At 37.6% G+C, this 21146-nt stretch overlaps 2 protein-coding genes across 2 annotated transcripts; both read left to right on the plus strand.

Moving 5' to 3' along the window:
* Positions 1-13634: 13634 nt before the first annotated feature.
* On the plus strand, positions 13635-13814 carry P174DRAFT_366873 (WD40 repeat domain-containing protein; the record flags this gene model as incomplete). The annotated part of the gene is made up of 1 exon (XM_024822139.1): positions 13635-13814. A coding segment is annotated over one exon (180 nt), but the record flags the coding sequence as incomplete, so codon positions are not given.
* A 5465-nt stretch (positions 13815-19279) lies between these two features.
* Positions 19280-20209, plus strand: P174DRAFT_440007 (uncharacterized protein). The gene has a single exon (XM_024826947.1). The coding sequence runs from the start codon at positions 19517-19519 to the stop codon at positions 19877-19879; it is 363 nt and encodes a 120-aa protein (XP_024684014.1). The 5' UTR covers positions 19280-19516; the 3' UTR covers positions 19880-20209.
* Positions 20210-21146: the final 937 nt, after the last annotated feature.

Raw genomic sequence — 21146 nt, forward strand, 5'->3', positions numbered from 1 at the left:
AATTACATAGCTCCGGAAGTGATATAGCTATTCGTACCCTACTCAAGTTCACTTACAGACATCTTACTGTGAGAGAGAATGGAAGGAATGATGATATTCATATTCGATTGATGATTCATATTAGAGAGATGATGATTCTATCTACATGTACAGCAGAAGAAGAGACGTGAGTTGAGCTAGGCCTAATATAGAAGCATAGGCGAGAGAGTAACATTCACACCCCCCTTGCTCTGAGCCAGAGCTGCCATATGTGTCACGGTGCTGCCGTGGGTAGGAGTTGGCATTGCTAAGGAGGAATCACGTGAGCTTGGGAATATCTTCATTGCATATTTCTATAACCTGTTTAAAGCTCTTTAAGCTACATCCTGTCTATAGAGCCTACCCATACCAGTCTACCTGCCGCCTGGGACTATTAGATAAGGATTAGTAAAGCTAGCCTGAGTGTTAACTACCTCTTTAACCTATCCTTGCGACCTTGCCTGCCTGTAAACCTGCATCTTAACATTATATAGATCCTTCCTTAGAGTTAACACTGCTAGAATGCCTGCCCCTCTGCGGCATGGTAATAACTAATAATTCTCTGAACTCGCAAGTTAATCTATTATATAGTCATCCTTTAAAATTTATTAAAGATAAGTATCTAAGTCTACTTCGCTACCTCTTTTCCTCTCTAAAAAATTGAGATTCCAAACTTTGCTGGTGGTCTCCTTTTCAACTTTACTCACATATGTGAGTGCGCAAGCCTGCTGCGGATATGGTTGCGCTGGACCCTTTATAAGTTGTTGGTATTGTGGGACACAGCCATGTGGTGGATGCTTTCAGTGCCTTCCCAGGCTTTTGTTTGATGAGGCTCTAAGGGTTAATGGATCTGGTAAGTTTATGAGCTGACTGGTAATGGCCATTACTAAGGTAGGAGTTTTAGAAAACACCTGGCTATACCATTATCACGTGAACCTATATCATTCGGTCAGTTCCGCGCTGAGTTGTATGACATTTAAAGATGGCTGGGATACCTTTCCTTGAGAGGAAACTGCGTTGGTTACGGCCTAACCTTGGACGGGGAAGGACAAGATCAGATCTCCTAGTCTCCATGACTACGGCAAACATATCGACATTTGAACTGTCATTACCCATCTAGCACGGCATGTCATATATACATCTTTTGCGCGTTTTTAAGTGTCGTTTACTATTCAATCATTACCAGTGAAGAGTCGGAGTTACAATCCAGACAATGATGCTTTTGATTCAGTGTGCTTGACGGCGTGGCCATCTGAAAATTTCTTGGTCCCCGTCTAAAAAGTGCAATGATGGCATTGCTACCTAGGGATTCACCAATTATGTTCCTACCTCTGGCCGGAGATCAACGTCGTTCAGTGTCAAAATCTTCCAAGTGTTCAAGTAGTCCTCCATCCATAGCCCGTGCCTCTACAGAGTATCAGCTTGCCCAGCAATCGCGAAAGCAGATTTGCGTGAAGGGGGCTTGAACTGCCTTGCTTGTGGCCTCTCTGTGGGGAGTCCACCAGCAAGTACATGTGGGAACTGTGTCCTTCTATTCCTGAGGGCCTAATCCCTATTTATGATGGTGGACTGGGAAAGTGCATGATGAAGAGGGAAATGTCCATCTGATTGCGACAGATTAGGGTGTTCGGCATTTTTGATGTCGTTCATTTGTGTAAACTTTGGAACTGCTGTAGCACACTTCAACCAACAGACTATATGATATCGGTCCTGCTCATTTCTAGCACGTACGACCATAGGGTGTGGAAAACAGGGCTTCCCGTCCGCTCAGCCGTACTTAAGCCAGTATTATCAATGTGGTTAGAAGTTATATGCTCCCTTGAAGGCCTGCTGCTTAAAAGGTGAGAGATGCTAAACCATAGGGTGAGTATAGGTGAGTGTGGGTAGACTGGTCCAGGTGAAGTCTGGTTGCAACATACAGGGGACAAAGCAAACAAACAATCTCCTCATCATTCTTAAGACAAACAAATGAAAACGCAAGGCTGAATAAAGTTGCGGTGCAGTCTGGGGCTTAGATCTCTCAGTTCTCCAGTCTACAGGGGAGGACAGCTGCGCCAAGGTGACTAATGATATTCTCTGCATGATGACCTTACCTCTTGCTAACCATTCCCATTGATAAGAAACACCACTACAATCATTGCCTTTACTTCATTATCAGGACCTGCCCCTCCCCACCTTTGGAACAGGCGCTTGTGCTTTTACCTTCATTATTAAAAACTGTAAGAAAGATATCATTAATTAGCTAGTCTGAGTCTTAGCCTATTATAAGCCTTACTAACTTTTGCTCTATTCTTTTTATAATTTACTATATAACCATAACTATTAAGCTTACTATTAAGCCTAGCTATAGTGAGATAGCTAATATAGCATCCTGTTACGACACCAACACAGCCGCATTAGCGCAAGGCGGATGTGACAGGCAGAATCAAAGGGGATTGTCGGTCACCAATCGATCCGGGAAGGATCACGGAGTGATCTGGAGAAATGCTTAATCTAGGCAGATTCTTGCAGAAAAACCACACAGTAGGATATAACTGAACAGTTATTCTACAACCACGGACACGTGACGAAGTGGTATATAAAGGGTATGCCAAGACCTTAGAATAAGAGTATATAATCTACCATCTTTATACTCAGAACATACCATTTAGTATACCATTGAGAGGAACTATAGGTATATAAGGACATTTATTATTATTATATCTAGTACTCTTAGTTTAGTTCCTTATATTTAATATAAGTTATTCACTTAAGTATAAGTTCACTAGTCTAATTCATCAGTTACTCTTTACTATTAAGTATACATACTTAATAGGCCTTGCTTCTATCTCTACTATTATTATTCTTATATTACCTTTAGTTAACCTTGATCCAGTCCAGATCATTATATCATTGCATTATTAGGCTACCCAGTTAGTAGGCCTCAGGCAAGTATTGGATATAGTCCAGGGACTATATCACCCCATTCCTAAAGTAAGTTAACTAGCAGAGAACAGCAGAGACAGATCCTAGGGTGTGATAAATTGAACACTATATAATATAAATCACTTTAGGAAGTTTAATTAACCCTTAATATTAAATATCATGGCAGGAAATGCACCAACCCCTACTAGCTTAAATATTAGTTAGGCAGGAACTCTACAGCAGTAAGTGGCTATACAGCCCCAGATCATAGTGGAAGGTCTGGTGGGCATAATCAAATAGCTCTAAGAATATATCTAATAACTAGAGTAATAGAATGAAACTCTAAGTAGATAACCAGCAGTTAAATCTATCAAGATCCAACCACCAGAACCATTCAACAGAAATTAATCTAAGTTGCAAGCATTTCTCACACAACTGGATATATACATCTAGATGAACAGAGAGAAACTTGCTAATAAGGCAGATAAAGTTTTATTTACAACCACTTACTTAACAGGACCAGCCTTTAACTAGTTTAAACCCTTTATTAGAGATTATCAAGAACACTCTGTAGACTTATAAGATGATAAGATACAAGCCATATTCACTAGCTACACTAAATTCAAGAAACAACTTAAAAGAACTTTCAGCAACATTAATAAAGAAAGAAACACTAAACAATAGTTATAGCAACTTAAGCAGACAGGGTCTATTAGAGAGTATATATCATAGTTCTAACAGATCATATCCTATCTAAACTAGGATGAGGATATGAACATCACATAATTTAAAGAAGGGTTAAAGCCAGAAGTTCAGGAAAAACTAATCTAGATAGAATAACCTAATATACTTAGCAAGATAATTAAGTAAGCAGTTAAGATCAATAATAAACTGCAAGACTTTAATATATATAAAAGGGAGTAAAGTAACTAGAACAGCTTCAGCAATAGGCACACTATAAGCTATTAAGCAAATGATAGGAGGCCAGCTCAGCCATAAAGCTAAGGATATTTAGATCCTTACAGACTACAACTAATAGAATTAGATGTGACACATTCACTCTCTAATAAGGAGAGAGAACAGCAGCAAAAAGAGAAACTATACTTCTAATACAGGAAGCTGGGATATATATCCAGAACCTACAAACAACTACCTAGGAAGGGTAAGCAGGGAGATAGAAAATAATTACAAGCTATAAAGGAGCTTAGTACCATAATTAGTAAAGATAGTTATAATACCACTAGTATTATTAAACCAAAGAAGGTTAATAAACAACTCAAAAAACTATACAAGGAATATATAAGCTTAAGTAATAAGGAAATTAAAATAGAGCTTAAGAAGGAAGACTCCACTAATTATAAAAGTATAAATAATAATTAGCCTATAAAGAACTTAAATATACTTACAGCCACTAATTAAGAATTACTAATTAGTAATAAGTATAGCTCTAATAAATAGGAAGACATTACACCTAAAGGAATTACTTATTAACTAATAGCACTCTTATAAAAGATTAATCAGGTTATCAGCCCTAATTTAGAAAACACTAACTAGGATAAGCCAGATTAAGAGGATTTTCCCACAATAGATTAGGCCATAATTAACCAACCTATTAATCCACTTAATAAAGAGTATAGAACTTAGTGGGTGGGCCTTAATCCTAATAAGGAGCAGCCCTATAAGATTCCTAAGATATCTAGAGATAATTCCCTATAAAATAATAATGAAGTGGATTAGTATACTACATAGCTATAATAGCTAGATAGAAAGTAGTTAGCAGAACTAGAAGTACACTAACTAAATGCATAAATCCTTGAGAAAGTTAAGCAAGGAGTGAAGGGATGTATATATCAAAACTTAGAGTATTAGACCTAAGTTAAATCTTAGGAATAATATATGACATACTATAGAAACCATATAGTCTATTATTAGAAGTGCAGACAGTGGATGAATAAATATTACTATAAGCTTAGGAGGGTATTAGAAAAAAGACTATCAGGACTATTTCACAGGAAATATAACTATAACTAGTATCTATATAAATATTTCTAAGGACACCCATAATATGAATAGGTGCTATAGATCACCTATTATAGTAATAATTATAGCATCCATCATGACAACAAGTATATGGCAAAATATTAGCCATCAGTACCAGTAATTATAAAGGAGAATGATACTTATCTATGCTAGAAGCTTAAATACTCTTATAAAGGATATAGATAACACCTAGAATATAATATAATACATTAGATAGCATGCTTTAAGGATTAATGCATGACACACTACTAAGGTAAATTAGTGGGATAATATTTCCCTGTGCCACCTCTAATAATAAGGGCACTAAAATGGGAAATGGAATACCTTATAGTAATAGTATAATATAGGAAGTACTTAAAGATAGTTATAAATATATTTAATTAATTAGCTAAAATAATAATTAACTTAGGAGTAATAGACAACTTTATAAATTTAGCATTCATAGGAAAGCTAGGGATTCTTAGAAAAATAAAGATAGTACCTAAACTAATCACAGGTCTGAATAGAGAGAACTTAGGAACTCTTATAATTATAATTAAGTTAGGACCAGTTCTAATAGTTATATTAGGATACTTTAAAAGAATTAATTTTGATGTTATACTAACAGGATGGTATGATGTGGTGTTAGGGATTCTATAACTTAGGAATTATAATCTAGTAATTAATTAGAATATAAATTAAATCTAGTTCAACTATAAATACCTATAATAGGACCAGACTTAAGGGGAAACCAGGGCCTTATAGTACATTAGGTTAAAGGATAATGATAATAATGCTAAGCAGTTAAAGGGTAGACTAAAGAAAGAAGTAATAACTAGCTAAAGGATAATAGTGGTATTAGCAGTAATAAAGCTATCATAATAAACTATAATAATAGAGCTACTAGGATGGGTACTAGAGCAAGATAATAATTACACTAATATTATAATACTAGAAAGCAATAATGAAGGTACTTAGGAAATAGAAAGCAGGGAAATAGATAATCCTAAGATAAGTATTCCTAGGAATACTTTTATCCCAGGACCCTACTTATTCTTAGTAATAACTAATTAGGAATATAAAAATTCTAGGAAAGTTATTCCTAGGAACAGTTAATCCAGGAATATTAAAACCAGGAATAAATTAGAATCAGGAATAATTCTACCCTAAGAATATAATAAATTTAGGATATTATTTAAGCAACCTAAATAGTATAAACTACTAGAACATGGCAAGCATAACTATAAGATTCCACTATAAGAAGGGAAGTCACCAGCATGTAAAAAGATATACTAAATATTAGAAAAAGAATCAGTAACACTAAAGGAATATATTAATAAATAACTATAACTTAGAAAGATATAACTATTAGCCTTACTAGCAGGGCATAGTGTACTCTTTATACTAAAAAAAGATAGAAGTCTATGACTTTATGTAGACTATTAACTACTAAATATAATAATAATTAAAGACTATTACCTACTTCTATTAATCCACAAAATCTAAGATTAAATTTAAGGAGCTAAGTAGTTTATAAAGTTAGATATTATAGATGCATATAACCACATTTAAATCGCGGAAGGTGAGGAATAGAAGATAGTATTTAGAATAAAGTTTAGCTACTATAAATACTTAGTTATGCTATTTAGGCTTACTAACACACTAGCATCATTCTAGAGATTCATTAATAAGGTATTACAGGAGTATCTAAATCTCTTTATAATAGCCTACTTAGATGACATCTTAATCTTCTTAAAGGAGGAGAAGGAATATATAAAATATATTAGCTAAGTACTAAAGAAACTTTAGGAAGCAAACATTAAGCTAAAATTAAAAAAATACAAATTCCATGTCTAAGAGACTGAGTTCTTAGGACACTAAATCTCCATAGAAGGAATCTATATGGACTAGAATAAAATTAAGGTAATTATTAAATAGCCTTAACTAAAGAATATTAAAAAAGTCTAACAGTTTATGTAAAGGCTCAGCTGCAGCCCAGCCACCCAATTATGCAGCCACCCCTTGCTTCCTAATTGTTTTCAACCTCCTGTTTTCATACCTTGAGCCGCTTTCGAATCATCGCTGAATGCATCTAGGATAGACAGCGAAGATAAATAGTATCCTCCTTATCTGGTATTTAAGAAGACAAGGATTAGTTTTGTTTCATATAATCTACTACTCTCTACCATTCTCTTCCATTGATTATCATCATTAATTCTTACCTAGTCAACAGGCCATCTACCCTGAGACGTAGATCCTTATAATTTCTAATCCTTCTTTCTTTGACTACTTAAGTATTAGTTACGATGCCTGCTGATTTTCACCATGGAGCTATTGCTTCTACCCCTTTACTAGTGGAATAACATGGTCCTGTTAAAGAAACATCTTCTAATCTAAGCAACTCCTCTACCCCTACTAATCAACCTCAAGAGTTGAAGGGTGCTGAAATATAATAAATCCTATAATGAATTACTGAACTTGAACGCCTTTAACAGATTTGAAGAGTTAATAAGTTTGAACAGCTTTCCCATTAAAATAACACATCTTCAATGGAAGATAGGCAGGAAATTAAATTCAAGAATCTTCCTATCTTTACTATCAAATATTCACTCTAAAAAAGAGAAGAATGGCTCTAAGATATGGAATATATATTCTGAGGAGCCCTGAAGAAATATGCCCCTGATAAGTTTAAAATTATTGCTGCTATTATATAAATGGACTCCACCTGTAGGCAGTGATAGTATATTAAAATTCATAAAATGCTAATAGAAAGATAATGAAATGCTGAGAATTTATGGCAGTTTTTCAAAGCCTAGACCTTGACCTTGATCTAAGACACTGAAACTATTAAGGCTGATGTTATTATTAAATTATATCAGGCCTATTAATGCCCAGATAAGGACCCTAGAGAATTTCATTATTATCTAGATTCTCTAGAATAACATTTCCCTTGATAAGATGAAAAGCAATAAGCTCTGGCCTTCTTCAGCAGCCTTACACCAGAGTTATATACTTATATTCAAGAACACCTTAATAAACTACCAGACACTTAAGATGAAATGGTGTCTGTAGCTTTGAAATACCACACCTTTTTACAGAAATGACAGAAACAGAAGAGAAAAGACATTAGAAAACCTCAAGAAGGGAAATCTTAAGATAGTAACCCATTAAAACACTTTCAAAGGAATTTGGAGAGGTTTACAAAACCTAAATAAAACTAACTTAATAAGGATGGGAACCCCTTAAAATACTATAAATATAGTAGTAAAGAACATCTTGCTAACCAGTGCATTGTAAGGGATGCTAAAGTCTAATTAATTATAGAAAATAACAAGGGGTTAGAGTAAAACCTATGCCTCTAACCTCTTACCTAGTAGTAGGGACTACTACTTATTTCTATATTCTGATACAGCTGGCCAACGGCCTTAAAATATATGCTAATCTTGATAGCTGTGCTAAGGTTGATATTATTAGTATTGCTTTTGCAAAATTATAAAAGTTATAGTAAGCTAAACTTACTGCCCCTATTATTAGGGTAGTTAATAACTTTGTTACCCCTACTTATGGGGTTTAGAAGGTCCCTATCATTGCCCATAATTCTAGGGGTAATAAACAAAGTTTTAAATAAGCTTATATAGCTATTAATTAAGACCCATAATCTAAAGGAAGTCCTATTCTTCTTTTAATAACTATATTATAGGACCTCCGCATCTACTTATCACCATAGAAATGCTAATGGTGGTTTAAGATATTAACCTTTTCCCTAACTAACCCTTAAAAGTTTAAGAAACTATGTTGTAACTATGCAATGGTATTTGCATTAGTTAAATTACCTGAAGAGGTATGGCTCTTAGAGGAAGAGAAAGATAAGAAGTATTATTCTCTTGAGAATATACCTCCGGAACTAGCCAAGTTCTATGATATATTCTTAGTAGAAAAGTTAAAGATTATACCTTCTCACTCTTCTTAGGATCACGCCATTGAAATAAAACCTAATAAATCACCACTGTTTGGCCTACTATATCCCTTATCCCAAGTGGAACTTTGTGAATTGAAGGAGTATCTTGACAAGAATATTATATATAGAAGAATTCAACCTTCTAAAAGCCCTGTAGGAGCTCCTATCCTTTTTATCCCAAAGAAAGATAGGGGACTAAGACTATGTGTTAATTACTATAGACTTAATAAGATAATAGTGAAGAACTAGTACCTATTACCCCTTATATTAGAGATTCTTAACTAAATCTCAGGGGCTAAATACTTCAGCAAAATTAATATCTAAGAGGCATACTATTGAATCTGCATTAAAGAAGGAGATGAATGGAAGACAGCCTTTTATACCTAATATAGCTACTATGAGTATATAGTTATGCCTTTTGGCCTTATGAATGCACTAGCCACCTTCCAGAATTACATTAATACCGCCTTATATGATATTCTTGATATCTTTTATGTAGCCTATCTTGATAATATCCTGATTTTCTCCTAGATAAGAGAGGAACACACTGAACATATCTCTCAAGTCTTAGAAAGACTATGGAAGGTGAAACTTTATGTTAAACCCTTAAAATACACCTTCTACTGAAATCATATTAAATTCCTAGGATATATCATTTCAGCTGATAGTATATCTATAGATATGAGATAGGTAGAAACTATTATTGCATGGGAGGAACCCCACAGTTATTATAATATCCAGGTCTTCTTAGGCTTCTGCAACTTCTATTAATAATTTATCAAGAACTATTCCCTGATTGCTTTACCTTTAACTAATCTCCTAAGAGGAATAAAAGAAGGAAAGAAACCAGGATCAGTGAAGTTCAACCTTGTTAAGAAGCTTGTGTTTTAAAAACTTATCACAGCCTTTCAGGCAGTACCACTGTTACAGCACTTTAATTTAGCTCTACTAATTCGGATAGAGATAGATGCCTTAAAAGATGGTATGGCTGGTATCCTCTCCTAACCAGATAAATAAGGGAGATGGCATCCTATTACCTTCTAGTTAAGAAAGTTCATAGGAGCTGAACTTAATTAGGCAATACTAGATAAAGAATTATTTACCATTGTTCATTCCTTTAAATATTAGCATTAGTATACTGAAGGAGCCACACATCAGATTAAGGTTCTCTCTAATCATGCCAACCTGTAAGGTTTCATAAAATAGCCAAAGTTAAATAGCAGACAGGCCTATTAGTTGATTTCATTAATACCATTTGATTTTGTCATTAAGCACCAAAAGGGGAAGGCTAATCCTGCTGATGCACCTACAAGATAATATGGTAATCAGACTATGCTATAGTCTGAGAGTAATAATATTATTACACTAATTTATAGATGAATGGTTGCTATATAGTCACTAAGGACTGAGGGTTAAGATGACTATAAACTAGAGCTGGGTGATGCGCTATTGGAGCTCTGTAATTATGAAAACCACCTACAGTAGGAGGTGATTTGCTAAGATGATCTATAGTGGTTAACTAATAACTAGTCAATGCCATGAGCCTTAGTTGAGTGTGCTACTCAAAAGGAAAATATTTATAAACATGAAACTACTAAAGACCTGAAGGGTTTAATTAAATAATTGCAAACTGAAGATATTAAGGTTTAATGCTAAATCACCACTGTCAAGCAGAATGCTATGGGACAAAAACATTAGAATATTAATTCTAAAGATCTTTTATGATTTAAAGGCAAGTTATTTGTGCCTAATGCTAAATAATTAAGGAACTAATTAATCAGCATTTACTATAATGAACCACTAGCTAGTCATTTTAGCAGAAACTGCACTAAAGCCTTACTAAGGCAAAAGTTCCACTGGACAAATCTATAAAACAATATTAAAGTATATATTAAAGAATATCTAATATACTAAGGCACTGCAGCACTAAGGCATAGGCCTTATAGTAAGCTTAATTTATTACCATAACCATCCCATCCATTCAGTGAATTATTAATGGATTTCATAACTAGACTCCTAATAGTACTATATAGGATTAATCTAGTTAATAGTATTTTGGTTATAGTTGATAGGTTCTCTAAATGGTCACTCCTCTTCCCTATCTTAATAATGATAACTGCGGCAGAACTAGCCGAACTATTCTATTGAGAAGTTAAATTAAAATTTAGACCACCTAATGGCATCATTTCAGACTGAGGACTAATCTTTACCAGTAAATTCTGGGTGAAATTATGCTATATTATAAAGATTAAATAAAGGCTATTAACTGTGTTTCATGCCCAAACTGATGGCTAAATAGAATGGATGAACTAAGTCCTTAAAAGATACCTTTGTTGTTTTGTTAATGAAGAATAAAATAACTAGGTAACTCTGCTAAGAGAAGCTGAGTTTACTATGAACAGAGCAATTAATGTGTTGCTAAACAAATCCCTATTTAAAATCTTACTAGGCTATAATCCAGACTTTTATATATGTGCTGAGGACGGCACTATAGGGGGAGAGATTCCAGCTGTGACAGCACAAATACAAAAACTTTCAGATCTTTGAGAAAGATTGAAGGAATAATGGCGTAAAGCTAGTGAAATATAAGTAAAGCACTATAATAAACATTATAAGGAGTTAACATTAGAAAAAGGATAACTGGTAGGGCTATTAATAAAGAATCTTAAGTTAAAGGTTTTAAGTAAGAAGCTAGCTCCTACTTTTATTAGACCTTTTTATGTACTAGGTGCTGTTGGTTCACAAATATATTGTCTTGCTTTGCCTATAAAATATGATTGAATTTATAATGTCTTTTATGTGTCATACTTGGAACCATGGAATTGGGTAAAGCATGATTAATTACTACCAATGCTAGAGCTTGAAGATGATGATGAATGGGAAGTTAAAGAGATTAAGGATAACTGCATTATCAGAAATGAATAGTACTATTTGATTAAATAGAAGGACTGGCCTTCAGAATACAACTAGTGGGTCTATATTAATGATATAACTAATGCACAAGAAGCAATGCAGAATTATAAGAAAAGAATTGCTATTATTAACTAATGTAAAGGCGCTGGGAAGACTTAGCTAAGGCTAAGTATAATAGATGAAGGCAGAACACAACGCCAACTCAAATATCCTCAAGCACCAAAGGAAAAGACTGATTAATATTAGCTAAGTAAGTCTGGCTGGCAACCACTATTTCATTGCTATAGAAATGGATGCTAATCACCTTAATCTCCTCTATAAAGAAGAGAAGAGAGGTGGCCCAAGCCACATACCTGGTATCACCAGGCATAAGTCAAAGAGCTTTGGCTGAATGATATGCAGCCTAATTAGTAGTGGTAGCCCCAGTATTTAGGTACTGAACATGAGCTATTTTAGTGTGATGACCTTTAAGGAATTTGTTATACTCATTACTCTGTAAGAACATTAGCATTAAGATAGTACTATAGTAATGAATTAACCTAGAAACTTACATGCTGTTCCTTCTTCTTGCCTATAATACTATATAACTAATAGTGATTCTGCTCTATGTTCTTGAAAGCATTAACAAGCCTAAGAAGGGCGACTGAAAAGTCCTTAAAAAGGCTTGGATCCCAGGTATACTAGGGATTAAAGAACCCAGTATACTATTTAATAATAGTAGACAGGTCAAGGGCATTCCCAGCCATACTAGGCGCGGCCTAAGAAACAGCTGTTAACACTAAAATAACACATAGGACTGATGCAATATATAGGTTTACAGAGCAAATGACAGGTATTACACTGAATACACTTTATAGAAGTGCTATCTAAAAGCTTATAATTAACTTTAAAAGGAAGACCCCCTTGGGGGTTAAAGTTCTTTAATGCAGTGTAGAGGTAATATATGCACTAATACTTTTTATAAGTAATAGTATTAGCCATGACGAAAATCAAAAGCAAGAAACATAAAGAGGAAGTAAAATGCAACAGAAATAAATAAGAAATTGTGAGGCTTAAAATAACTTAAGTCTTGAGTATTAATAAATAAAAAGGAACTACAATGTTAAAGAAAACACTGCAATATAAAAGAGAAGCATTAATATGTAAAGGTAAAAGAAGAGAAAATATAAATAAAGATATGATTAAGATAAATGTACTGTGGTTGTCACCTATAATAATATTATTTACTACTACACTACAGTACACAATAACAAAGAACATAATAAATTTTAAAATACATAAAGCTAATATAATAGAAGCGTTACATCTGCCCTACAATCAGTTATCTCTATTAATAACATTATGTTGCGTCAACTATCGTGATATTGTTTACTTCTTTGGGAAAATCTGAAGTTATACAACTCTGACTGAGGACAGTTGTTATAACCAGAGGGGTATAATTATAAAGGCTCAGCTGCAGCCTAGCCACCTAATTATACAGCCACCCCTTGCTTCCTAATTGTTTTCAACCTCCTGTTTTCATACCTTGAGCCGCTTTCAAATCATCGCTGAATGCATCTAGGATAGACAGCAAAGATAAATAGTATCCTCCTTGTCTGGTATTTGAGAAGACAAGGATTAGTTTTGTTTCATATAATCTACTACTCTCTACCATTCTCTTCCATTGATTATCGTCATCAATTCTTACCTAGTCAACAGGCCATCTACCCTGAGACGTAGATCCTTACAAACTTTCTCTAATAATAGCTAACTTCTAGCATCTAGTTTAGAGGATAAGATAGTTAGACTCTAGGATATAGCTTCAGGCACCCTCTAGTAGGTTCTTAAAGGATATTTATATTTAATATACTCTATAGCATTCTCTACTAACAGCAGAATGCTAGTATCTAGTTCTTATAATAATACTATTAGACTCTGGAATACTACTACAGGTGTCCTACAGCAGACTTTAGAGGGTTATTCAGGCTTAGTTTACTTTATTATATTCTCTGCTAATAGCTAGCTCCTAGTATCTAGCTCTAGTAATAAGATAATTAAGCTATAGGATACTACTACAGGCATTCTTTAGTAAACTCTAAAGGGCTAAGATGGGTTTTAGTCTATAGCATTCTTACCTAACTACTATACACTAGTATCTGGTTCCCTAGATAATATAATAAGGCTCTGGAATACTACTATAGGTGAATTATAGTAAATTCTAGAGGGCTACTTAATAGGGGTTAGGTCTATAGCATTCTTATCTAATAGCTAACTTTTAGCATCTAGCATTCTAGCTCCTAAGATAAGATAGTTTAGCTTTAGGATATAGCTATAGAGCCCTAATAGCATACTCTTTAGAAGTATTCACATCCTATTTAGTCTATAGTATTCTCCCCTAATGGCTGACTTTTAGCCTCTGGCTTAGATAATATAGAAGTCAGGCTCTGGGATATAGGCATAGGGTATTTATAATAGACTCTTCATACTAATTTAGGTTAGGTTTAGTCTGTGGTATTCTTATCTGACAGCCATATCCTAGCATCTTACTTAGAAGAGGCAGTTAAACTATAGAATATAGCTATAGGGGCTGTATAGTAGAGTTTTCTAATCTATATAGGTTAGTTTTAATCTATTATATTCTCTGCTAACAACTAACTTCTTATAACTAGCTCCTATAATAAAATAGTTAGGCTTTAGGATACTGCTACAGGCATTTTATAATAGACTTTTAAGGGTTACTTAGGTTAGGTCTGGGCTATAGCTTTCTCTACTAATAGTAAGCTTGTAGTATTAGGCTCTGATAATAAGATAGTACAGCTCTAGGATACTATAATAAGGGCTCTATAGCAGACTCTGGAAGGTTATTTAGGTTAGGTTAGGTCTCTTATATTCTCTAGTAACAGCTGGCACCTAGCATCTAGCTCAGATGATAAGATAGTCTAACTTTAGGACTCTATAATAGGAACCCTTCAGCAGACTTTAGAAATAGAAGAAGTAGTTAAACTCTAATTTTCAGATAACAGATCTTATCTAATAACTAATCTCAGTCCTCTCAGCATCCTATCTAGGTGTGAGGAAAATAACCCCTATCTAATACAGATGATGTAAAGGATTAAGGTATATAGGTGCGATCCAGTTGATCAGATCCGTTAGGATCTGGTCATAATGGCCTTTTGGCTGAGTTGGTAGTGGGTTGGACTGGACACCCATCTATTACAATATGACCAGATCCTAACGGGTTAGATAATAGGCTTTGGGTTCGAATCCAGCTGGAGGTGGATTAATTTCTGGTTCCCAGTCCCTACTAAAGTCGCGGAGATATGTAGGACTGTGGTATGGAATGTAGGGATGGTGATCCCTACCAGTTGCGCTACTGGATTCAACTGCCACCTACTAGCTCACAGGATGACTAAGACTAGGGGCCCTGAATATAACGTAATCCACAAGCGAGCGGCCATTCCAATTGAGCGGCCACTAAACCATACACTTTTGGCCGCCCCAGAGATTAGAGGGTATTTACAACCCCTAAAACATGATTCTATTACTAAATCTAGCTATTCTTGCGCTGCGGACATTGCAATCACTTATAGCCTATAATATGGCAGTCACTGCAGCGTGGGGGTGCCCATTGAGGGCGTTGTTCTGCATCTACTTCCTGGATAGCTTCATCAGCCTGATTCCTCTGTTGAATGAACTCCTGCCCTTCCTGGATAGAGAATCCCTCTGCAGCTTCTATCTGCCGCCTAGATTGCTTCCTATTTTGAACCTGCTTCTCATGTGCGGCACGTAGATCATGATTTTCCTTTGCAAGAAGGATAGCGTTATTCATTGCCATCTCACACCCCTTAATAAGCTGATCTAGCGCAGACTTAGTAGGGGTAGGAGGACTATATGTACGCTCCCTGAGTAGCTTTTTAAGTGTATTTTCCTGCTTCTTCAACTGCTTGAGGTTATAAGGTGTTTTTGGGATGGAATCTGTTAATCAGCTGCCTGGTGGCGTAGGGGTCTTAAGCTGGATATTAAGCTGACTGAGCACCTGTTCTGGATTCAGTGGTATTAATCTAGTTGCAGAAAAGCTGCTTTTGATATTATCTGATGAAAAGATTGCTGTACGGGCCTGCGGATAGGCCTTAAGGAAGTCAAGCTTGTTAATATAGTTAAAACCAACTTGTGTCTTCTCCTCAATTATGCGACCATACGCGCGCTTTAGAGGAGAGAAATAGCCAACATCTAGAGGCTGAAGAAGATATAATGAATGTGCAGGGCATACAGAGTGGAATAATATTATTCTTACTGCAGATATGATTAAATTAAGGTGTTAGATGGCTCCCATGGCCATTAAGAATCAACAGTCGATATCTACCAGTCATATAACTAGTAGTAGTAGGAATAAAGACTTTTTGAAGCCATCATAATCTAATCTGATTAGTTGTCCATCTATTCTCACTAACCTCAATCCGCCAGTCTGCTGGTAAGGCTGTATCTTGATACCAGCCCTCAATATGGACCTTTCCCTTGAAGATAATGCATGGTGGAAGCACCTAGCCAGTAGAGTTAATATACTCTATAGATGTAACCCATTCGCGGTTCCCTGGCTGGATAAGGAAGGGCCGTCTAAGCATCTCAGCTCTTGTAACTATCTTAGCAGTAGCTACTAAGCCCATTGCGAAGCCAGTCTTATTAAAGTTGTAGATATCTTCAGGCGCGATCCCATACTGCATTATAGTGATCTGGACATGATTAAACCACTCTTAGATAATCTTTGGATCTTCACATTTGGCATGCTGGTAATTGTAGCGCCTAGAGAACTGGGTCTTGATCTCCTCATGCCAATTAATAAAGTTATATACCTAGTTCTTGCCCACAGTCTGAGAAATAGGTGATCTGTGCTTTGAGAGGAGAATATTGGCCATTTCTTGAACATGAGATGGCTGAGGGGCTGCTCCACGTTGATCCAAAGATAATATCCACCTAATAAGTGATTCCTCTTCATTCTGCGTCATCTTATGCCCGTTTGCGCGTGCCTCAGGTCGAAAGATATGGCCATCTAGGCGTCGTCGAAGAGTTGTGCGGGGGACATTATAAACACGTGCAGCTTCAGAAATATTGCGAATTTGATTATTTTGATAGCAGATATTGCAAGGATAATTCTTCCCTCCTGCTCAGCTAATTCCCTTGATTTTTTATGAGAGTTTGGAGGCATGGTGACGTGCTAATTAATTCAAAATAATGAGACGCGGTCAAATCTGAAGAGGGTGGCCGCTCGATTGGAATGGCCGCTCGCTTGTGGATTACGTTAGTAGGGACCCTTAGTGCCTCTTAGGACATTCCTGGGGGCCCCCACCTATCTATTCCTAGTTCCTTACAGCTTATCTAAGGCCCGAGGGCGTGCCTCAGAGAGAGGAGGTATAGTTGTAAAGGATTAAGGTATATAGGTGCGATCCAGTTGATCAGATCCGTTAGGATCTGGTCATAATGGCCTTTTGGCTGAGTTGGTAGTGGGTTGGACTGGACACCCATCTATTACAGATGAGCCCCTAGGTACTTTTATAGGAGCTGTGGTGGATAACACTGGGCAGTAAAAAAGCATTACAGCTTCCTCCTGATTTTCAGCCCTTTTATTCAGTGTTCTGAGACGGTATTCTTGCCTTGGGATATCAGTCAGGATAGATTTTAATCATAGGATTCAACACATAATAGGCATCAGCCCTTCTCATTTCCAGCATATATGACTATAGGGTGTGGAAAACAGGGCTTCCCGTCCGCTCAGCCGTACTTAAGCCAGTATTATCAACGTGGTCGGAAGTTATATGCGCCCTTGATGGCCTGCTGCTTTACGGGTGAGAGATACTGAGAAAAATGAGGCTGCTGAGAATTTCGAGGACGAGGGGGGCATATGCGAGTTAGATAAATCAAACTTTGATCGAGTTTCAAGTCATTCTCCTCTTGCCAAGCAATATCCGACCGTTGCATTCCCTACTCAAGGGACCGGAGCCTTCTCAAGCCCCAAGCCACTTCCGTTGTGAGACTCATGTCAGGTTCTCACATACTTCTCCCGTTGGGAATATGTTCCGAGCGAGGAGGGCCTCTTCAAGATACAACCAGCCGTCGAGGTGATTGCGCAGGCGTATTTCGCTTACCTTCCACCCCAAGAATCCATACTTGGATACCTATTTGCCGCGTTTGATTTATCTTTTTTTGTACATACCACAGGGTATCCAGGTTTGCTGCTAGGTGGAGGGGGCCAGAAGCCCTTCCAGGGTCGCTCGCGCGTGTCTTTCTGCTCTAACTCTTCGCCTTCGGAGGGGACAGGCTCGGATGTCTCATCTTCTGAAAGATGATCATTGATAACATCGAGAGGATCTTGAAGAGAGCTCATGCTGACAAACCTATGACACTCAGGTTAAGAATAAGATTGCATATTGGACCTAATATAAGGATATGCATACCACTCGATGCGCGGTGTCCTTGAAGGCTTAATGGAGGCTGTCACAGAACGTGTTAATATGTTATTTTTCTGACGGTGAGTGCCCTAATAAGTACATGCATAGTCTGAAGATAACGTAAGAAGAACTGTGCCATTCCCTTCGGTCTTTCCTCATGGGACAGGTGTGCGGAGAAGCATTGTTTAGTGCAACCGAGCCCTTGCCACCAATTTACCCCACTTTTGACATCGACAATCATGTATGTTTGTCTTGTCGATGTCGATGTCACAACAAATGATGAACAAGTACGTGTCCGGACAGGATTCCTATCAGTCTAGGGTCTCATATCCATAATTATATTTTTCAACACCCTTCTTGTACACCATTTCCCATGCCGCACACTAGCCTCCTAGTTTCTGAAGCGATCGATATTAATAAATGATGTCTTCTTAGAAAATTAGTAAGCGAATAAAAGCGCATCGGGAAATAGAGGATACAAGTTAGTAAAAGGACGAACTTAGAAATGCAAAGTTAGTCTGTTAGATTTGAGTGTCACCCCCCTCGCCTATAGGTACGGCGACAAGCCCTCATCCCTCCGCACCTCTCTTTTTGATAAGTCCAATTTGGCAAAAGGGCTGTACCAGTGTGTGGAAGACCATTATTAGTTTAGAGAGCTCCTAATGGGGTCAAACTACATGTAAATTGCTCAGAATAACTGCCAACGGACCGTCGACCAGATTAATTCCTTCGCCTCGCTCCATGACAATCTCCAGTATCCAGGTGTAGGCGCGGTGCTTCGGATGGCCGTTGCTTTTGTGGATTATGGTCGTCCTAATTGCGCCCGACTCCGGGTATAACACCCCTAAAATGCGGCCCGGAGTTGGTGGCCGCACCCCGAGAGTTCGGTGGTCGATCCCCGGCAGACAGCCGCTGCGGGCTCCCAAGCCAGGCGGTGGACATGGTGTCTGACATGGTGGGTGCATACTACCGATTTTTCATTGAAAAGGAAATATATTTATGCTCTTCTTATTCCTTTATTCTTTGGATCATATGGACAAACAAACCCAGACTACTATACGAGGGGTCCACAGCAACCACTGGTCAGACAAGGTGCAAATGCACACTGATGTAAGCCACCTACAGGGATCGCGTATGCTTGCCAGATTCAGCATAAGCAGGTGTTGCATGTTGTCCGTTCTAGCCATCCATAACAGAATTCTCCGCATTTATGCGAGAATACTTTATAAAGAACACCTCCCTGTGTAAACGTCTTTTGTTACCAGACAAAATCTGCTTCATCATGAAGATCTCGCTTGCTCTCTCTGCTCTTGCCTTACTTGCTTGCCCTGCCACTGCGGTCGACCTTAATCCAACAAAAGACTGTGGCACGCCCTTTAACGCCTGGTGGACCCAGTGCACCCGATCTGCCTCCAACTGCTGCTACTACGCAGCCGAAAAGGCCAATACAACCTGTCCGATGACTCGTGCAAGACATTATGTCTTGCTAGGGCACTGCAGGTCGCTCTTCGAGGGCAGCGCAAGACCCTACCACAAAACTGACTGTGTCACCGCCACTCTTGCTGGCATAGCTTTGCTTATGGGGGATCGTGGTCTTAGCTTTCCTGTCAGTTGTACTATTGATGATATCAAGGACATGCCCTAGGGATTCTGGCGTTTCCCTGTAGGAGGCTTCGTGGAGAACTGTCCAGGAAAAGTCAAGATGGGTATATTAGCAATATTCATGTACAATTTGAGTGCTCTAAGGGAGGAAAGGTCCTGACAGCAAATCAGCAGAATCTCCCTGTGGAGAGGCTCGACTGGTTAACGAAAACTATCTGTCATTACCTAAGGTTTATACAGGGTCTGACCAAGCCTCTTCTGCACCCCAGATCATAGTATATCAGTATACTCATACTCTGATAAGAGAATATGAATATGGATAGGTTACTGAACCTAGTATCTACTTAGAGTAGAACTGAGCAGCTTAGACAGACTTAGTAGTAGATTAACACTCCGCACGGCTACTAGTAACTAGCATCATCGGTTCAGCAACATCCCATACCTCTCACAGGAGGGGCAACTGCTATGATGGCGCTCAATTAAGAAGTGAAGATGCTCTCCATCTCTCAACTATCTCAGCAGCGGTTTAACGGGAATAATAGACATAGGGAAAAGGAGGAAGAAGATAGAACTAACAGTGACTTCCATAATCAACTGTTAAGTCACGTGAGTAGTCTAACATGATATGACTATAGCCACATCACAACGGTGCTCAGTCAGCCAGAGCAGAATTGATGAAAGATCAACCTGTTTCTATCAGAGAAGTGGGAGGGAAGAAGAAAGAGATGCAAATTTTCAGATGTCTGGAAGTCTGCCTAATCCTAAGGCTCACATCGACCAGCCTCCGTTTCTGACTGGTGTTGGCGTGGGCCATAGATATCGCTTCCCACATCAGACGGTCTGTGACATTATGGATTGCACTCTTGCCCTAGAAAGCAATCTCCAATGAGTGCTAATCTTAGTAGCCCCATCCTCTATATTCCCTCTGATGCTTGGCACATCTATCCAAGGCGGAAAGGCAAATTTCTAACATGAAGTTGGGAACCACTTCTAAAAAGGTGTCGTCCAATATGGGATTACTAGCCCTCAGAAGCAGAAGGTTATCCATCATCATCTGGACGACAGGGTCCCTGAGCCGCGTGGCCTTCTGTTGAGCCGTACACCTCAAGCACCGCGGAGGTGAATGATTCTCAGTCTGGAAATTTCATAAAGGACTCCTGGATGTACTCCTTCGCCCTAATCCTTAATCGCTCTATTTGAAAATAGGCGCCTTGTGCGTATATTTGGGCATGAAAAAAGGCCTGACCGGTTCGTGGGTTTGCACTGCTAGTTTCTCCCTGTATGTCTGTGAATGCGTCTGTCCCTGTGTC

Source organism: Aspergillus novofumigatus (genome assembly GCF_002847465.1).
Source record: "Aspergillus novofumigatus IBT 16806 chromosome Unknown P174scaffold_3, whole genome shotgun sequence".
Taxonomy (NCBI): Eukaryota; Fungi; Ascomycota; class Eurotiomycetes; order Eurotiales; family Aspergillaceae; genus Aspergillus; species Aspergillus novofumigatus.